The 6000-nt window shown below is 45.7% G+C and overlaps 1 protein-coding gene across 2 annotated transcripts in view; it reads right to left on the bottom strand.

The window, feature by feature from the left end:
* SPEF2 (sperm flagellar 2) overlaps nt 1-6000 on the bottom strand; it is a 151332-nt gene that overhangs the window by 13727 nt on the left and 131605 nt on the right. The window contains exons 33-34 of one of the 2 annotated variants that reach the window (XM_019531951.1): nt 3668-3853; nt 3323-3445 (exon numbers count right to left, since the gene is read on the bottom strand). In XM_019531951.1, the coding sequence (XP_019387496.1) occupies nt 3323-3445; nt 3668-3853 (309 nt within the window). Of the gene's footprint in view, nt 1-3322; nt 3446-3667; nt 3854-6000 lie in introns of those variants that run through there. The other variant, XM_019531952.1, reaches the window with a different exon arrangement.

Below are 6000 nucleotides of genomic sequence, written 5' to 3'. Positions count from 1 at the left end.
TCAGCGGGCACTGGGGGAGTCACTGTTCCCCCGTGCACTGCCAGGAGTGACCAGGAATAACGGTCACAAGCTGGCAGAGGGCAGGTTTAGGCTAGATATCAGGAAGCGCTACTTCATTGTTAGGGTGGCTAGGATCTGGAACCAACTTCCAAGAGAGGTGGTCCTGGCTCCTACCCTGGGGGTTTTTAAGAGGAGGTTAGATGAACATCTTTCTGGGGTCTTTTGACCCCAGTATTATTTCCTGCCATGGCCGGGGGTCGGACTAGATGATCTACTCAGGTCCCTTCCGACCCTAGAAACTATGAAACTACGAAAAAAGAGATAAAATGTGTCAATTCATCCATCAGTGTTTTCAAATGTACCCCTACAGGTTCTAACAGTAAGAGGGTGGAAGGGGAAGTTGCAGGGGGAAGAAGTTGGGGGGAGCAGATGACAACGGGTCTATCTGACCCGCTCCCCAGATCTATTTTCTCTGCTGTAGCAGTGAAAAGGGGACAAAATCAAGGCAAACCTCCAATAAGTAGATTCTATACCTGGAAAATTATAACAAATTTATAATTTTTCCATATACAATAAAATCTCTGCTATCTGGTACTTGACCAACCGGAATACCAGAATACTCCATTAACCAGCTTTGCCGGCTGGATGCAGGGTGGAAGGCGGGGTGGGGGAAAGCTCACAGGTGCCCACAGCTGCCACACACCACCCTGTGCTGCTGCTGCTCTTCCCCGGTTATTTCAGATAACCAGAGTTTTTATGTAATCAGCAATCCCCTTACCCTGGGGACGCCAGATAACAGCAATTTTACTGTATAGAATCTAGTTATTGGGGGAGGCATCTTATAGTTAAGTAAATATGGTAGCTACCAAACACCACAGAAATAATTCTGATTTGGGAGAATATTGTGCATACCACATGGTGAACCCCTAAGGCAATTTGGTTTTGGGGTGAATCCATGAAAGAGCTAAAAAGCATTACAGCTGATGAAAATCTTATAAAATAGGAAGAAATGGGCACATGAGGAAAATAAAAATAAAATTTATTCTAATTGAAAACTACAAACAAAGTGGGTGTGTCTGCTTTTCAAAGGGTGGGCTGCCCTCTCTAGACCTCCCTACCAGTACGGTGACAATCTTGTCATGATGTGAATGTCGGAAGCTGTATATTTCATTACTGATAGGAAGAAGCAGCCTTGCCTCCTGAAGCTGTCTTACCCAAAATGGTATTTATCAAAGTAAAAGCCTTGGTTACATTAAAATCTGTCTATGTAGGTGTTGTGCACTGATGTTACTACTGAGATGGGAGGTGTACTAATGAAAGATACTTTTAGAGTGCTGCAGCACATCTATGCCAGGAATTAGCACCAGATCAATGAGGGCTTCGCTACTTTTGAAAGTTAATCCATTTTAAGGGGAGGCAGCGATTAAAAGTAATAACTATTCCTGAACAATTCAAAGTTAATTTAGCTAGAGAAGTGGTGCCCAAACTTTTTGCCCCATGAATCAGATGAGTGGTGCCAGGCACCTCTGCAGGCTGGACCTGACTGGTGGGCCCAATCCAGGTGTGTCTGTGGCGGGGAGGGGTGCACATCCCAACAACCTGCATAGACTGAATTGAGAAGCAAGTGAATAAACATTCACTTTTGATTCCAGAAATGCAGGCACATGCCTGCAGTGGCTAAGGCTAGAAGCCAGAGGGCACTAGAATGAGCCCTCCCTTCCCTTTTGCAGCAGCCTAAGGCTGGAGGGAAACTGGCTGGGGAGGGCAGGGGGTGGTGGGGGGGTGGGGGTGGGGATGGCCAGGCCCTGGCAAGCTGCTGAATATAACTAGGGATGGGTTTAAACCCCAACACTGGCCTGCAGGGTCCACAGCTAGGGCCTGCCTGACTATTCCTGCTCAAGCAGCTGTGGCAGGGGAGCCTTGTGTCAGGGCTGCTGGTCATCTTAAGTAGAGCTTAGAGTATGGGTGTGTACAGGATGGTCTGGACATGAATGCTCCTGCCTCAGGCAGGGGCTGGGCTAGATGTGACAGGACAGGTCTCTCCCAGCCTCACTCCTCTAGGATTCCGTGACCTGATCTAGAGAGGAGCCCCCTGTGCTGTTCCTCCAAGAATGGAATGTTTCAGGCCCCTGTTCTACTGCAGAAAGAAAAGTGGGAAAGGCCTGGAGCCTGTTTCCCTCCCAGGACAGTTACCTCTGCACTGGGACATGCACAAGGAGCTGCATGAAGCTGAGGGTCATGCTCCCACCACCCATGAAGTGAACCAGGACCCAGTGGAGCGCACCGCGCCTGCTCTCTGCCTTCTCTGCCCCATTGGCTTCCGGCAACCATCAGCAGGGGTTGGGACCCTTCCCCTCAGGGTCCTTCCCCTATGCAGGCTGCCAAGGTCGGGTGGTCAGAGAGAGAAGGCTGCAATCTGGTAGCTGCAGTGCCTGATAACTCTGCGGGTGAATGCTGGCTACTTCCCCAGTGACAGCTGTGGCTCTGCAGAAGTGGGTGAGAGTGACTCAGGCAGAGTCAGCAGCAGGAGTTTGGGAAGAAGGATCCCAGCTTGTCTCCTGATCTGTGCCACTGCTTTCCCCTGTCCCTTTCCCTGTCCCAGGGACACCTGCCCTGCACTGGGCCTGGGCCCAGGAATGGCCCCGGTGGGAAGAGAAGCCACTCAGCAAGTGCCCCCAGGTCCAGTGCCCGCTTCTGAACACCCCACATTCTCCCCATTGCTGTGTCACAGAGGGGAGACAGAGCTGGGATCCCTCCATGGGCATCTCTGCCCTTTCCTGCCTCCCCTTTGCTTCTACCCATGACAACACTAGCCAGACCCTCCTCTTCCCTCCTTTGCCTCCAGTCTATCTGGCCACACCCCCTGTGACTTTTCCCCATCCCCTTTCTCAGCCATCCAGAGCAGTGATAGTGCTTTGCCTAGGGAGGAGAGGGGTGGGGCCAACCCTGCTCTCCCAACCCAGCCCAGCTCAAGGCTGCAGAGCATCCTGGGATGCTGGGGGACTGTAAGTTAACTTAAACCAGGATGGGATCTGGGACAGAAGTTCCATAAACCAGTCTGACCTAAATCAGTCAAGTCTACATTCAACCAGGTTTATCTTAAACCACTTTTGGCCAGTTTGAAAGTGGTTTATATGCACTGAACTTCTGTTTTGTTACAGGTTTAAACAGATTTCCGATCACTTAAACCAGTTCATGTGTAAATTCTGTCCCTAGCCCAAGAGTCTATACCTGTGAATATGAAACATTTCATATAATCACATTTATATATCTATAACAATATAAAGTCTAGAGCTTTGTTCTCAGAAAAAAAGATACTTACAGGAAGTGTGTATTCTTGGTAGGTTTTAATTAAGTCTTGAATGAATGGATGCTTCAAAAGAAGTGTAATAGGAATGGGTTTCAGGTCCTCAGAGCCCAGTTCCTTGAAGATTTTTATGAAATTCTTTTAAAAAAAGAAATGATTCTTGCTTTATTAGGAAAATTGAAAAAGAATGACTAGAAAAGCAAATATCAGAGCAAGCATTTCTAAAACACATTTTTGCTGAGAAGTTAAAATATTAATTTTAAAATGTGCCATTAAATATTTTGCATTCTGATGATTCATTTACATGTTGTTTTCTTTCTAATGAAATATGAAGATCTTTCTTGAAATTAACCAACCCACCTTATTGTAACTCCTTTCTTTTTGCAGATCACTAAATCTATTATTGTCCTCATCTTTACTTCCTTCATGTTGGAACACTCTAAGCAGGGTTGCCATAGAAATTCTTCCCTCATCTGTGTAATTTGGTAGTTCCCCTTCTTCTCCTGAAGGTCCTCCATTCATCTGTTTATCAATATTGGAAACAGACTGTGAAAGAAACCATAATCTATGATGCTTCAGTGGAAAGTGGTCTGTCAGACAATCATACGTTTCAGCTTGACATTTATTAAGAAACAAAGTGGATGGAATTGCAAACTTTGAATCTCATGAAATGGAAATCACCTCTATACTCAAAATTAGTCACTGGAGTATAGCCTAATGACCTGATACTGAGTGTGCTGAGGTACCCCTGCCTGACTTCTTTTAATGAATGCTCATCCCTTCCTAAGAACAAGTCCAAATTTCTGTTGTAGAAAGAATACCTTCCAGAATGCTGGAAAATGCTAATGCTTTCAAAATACAGCCATAACTTCCTCAACTAAACAAAAAGATACAAATTGCCATTTACTCTGAAATGAATATTGTATTACATAAAGACTAAACTCAGTAATTTATATTGTAGATTGCTACACCAAATGCAAATACAGAATTAGGAGAAAGAATAAATCCTCTCTTAAGGCACTGGAAATGTAAATGTATGTAAATGTAGCAAGGTATTATCCTATTCCTGATTATGGAGCCACTCCTGGGGGCTCCTCTAGGCTAATTGGTGGTGTTACTTCTGCAGGGAAACATGGAGGGAGAAAAGAGTTTAGATTTGAAGTTCAGTTTTTGATAGGTTTAGTATAAAGAACTGGTAGAACATCTGTAAGTTAGTAGCAGATACAAGGAGATGGGAGAACATAGATAGGGAAAAACCAGTAGTGGAGATTTATGAACACAAAGATGAAAAAGACTCACTAATATTGATAGCTTGGTCACCAGGAAATTAGACAGCTTAAGGCACTTTACCTCTGGCTAACCAGAGGGCACAAATCAAGGGCAGAAAGGAACACTAATTAGTGTAAAACATCCCCCCCTTCCCATTTTTGTGTTTTCTCCTTACTGGTACATTCTTTAAAATCAGCTTAAGGTCTTAACGTCAAGTTCATTCTCCAAATGTAAAATTCAGTCAAGAAAATTCTACTTTCACTGCATCTTTGCTTTCCTTTTGAGTGTTATGCTAGATATGTAATAATAACTTAATAATCAGTAATAAAAAAACCTAATGTTTATTACCAAGTGAGGAGATGCTACTATGTGGCACTACTACCACTAGTGGACAGGTGGTATAAAACCAAACCATTTTTAACTCATTTTTCAGAACAGAATTGTACCATAAGTAGGTTAAGAATGTAGTAGTTACTGTGGTTGTGCAACTGTGGTCAGACATTTCATCATGTGCAGTGAGTGCATTACAAACATATGCACAAGAAATACACCGTGGGTTGCATGCTTTAAAAGGTCAGTCATGACTTTTATATTTTTATAACAAGAACAGACGATTATCAGTATATTACCGAAAGCTTTAGATCAGGAGTGTAAAAAATATCTTGGCTCCATGAGCCAAATGAGTTGGGCAGGATGTGTTTACTGGCTGAATGAATAGCACCAGGTTGGATCCAGCACCCACTCTGGTAGATCTGGGACTGCACTTCATGCAGTGTCTGCCCTAGCTGGTTCAGCATATGACTTGCATGTGGCACCTGCTCCAGCTGGTCTGGAGTGGGCGCCATGTGCATGGGTACTGAACTGGCTGGAGTAGGTGTCACATGGAGACCCCTATCACCTGCAGGCCAGATCCAGTCCCCATTCTGGCTGGTCTGAGATTGTGCTGCACGGTGCCATAGCAAGGGGGAGTGAGTGTGGTGACTACCCTGGGTGCCTAAGTGAAGGGGCCTCAACAGGCGCTGCCCAGCCAAGGCAGGGTGCAGAACAGAGCCATGACCAGCTCATCTGGGAGGGCCGTGGGAACGAGGGAAAGGCAACTCCTGCTGCTGCATGCACTCCTATGAAATCATGTCTATAAAATCTATGAATCCTGGCCAAGCATGGAAGGGGGGTGTGTGCCCCCCTGTGACAGGTGTATCTCTTTGGGGTCTGTCCACTAGTGGCCCCACCCACCTGTTATGGGCAACTGCCCGCCTTCTCGCTTGCCACGTCTTGTTGTTACTTGCTTAATTAGAGGACGTTAGTGAAGCAGGAGGCTGCCCGTTTTCTGCCCCGATACCAGGGGGTGCTATCTGCAGCTCCTTTCCTCCCCTTATACCATAGCCCACGCCTTGCTGATGTACCGGACATTGTTCGGTCAGTCT

Source organism: Crocodylus porosus, unplaced genomic scaffold, assembly GCF_001723895.1.
Source record: "Crocodylus porosus isolate Cpor-Errol unplaced genomic scaffold, CroPor_comp1, whole genome shotgun sequence".
Classification (NCBI taxonomy): domain Eukaryota; kingdom Metazoa; phylum Chordata; order Crocodylia; family Crocodylidae; genus Crocodylus; species Crocodylus porosus.
The sequence above is the reverse complement of the archived record's forward strand: the minus strand, read 5'-3'. Positions and strand labels throughout refer to the sequence as shown.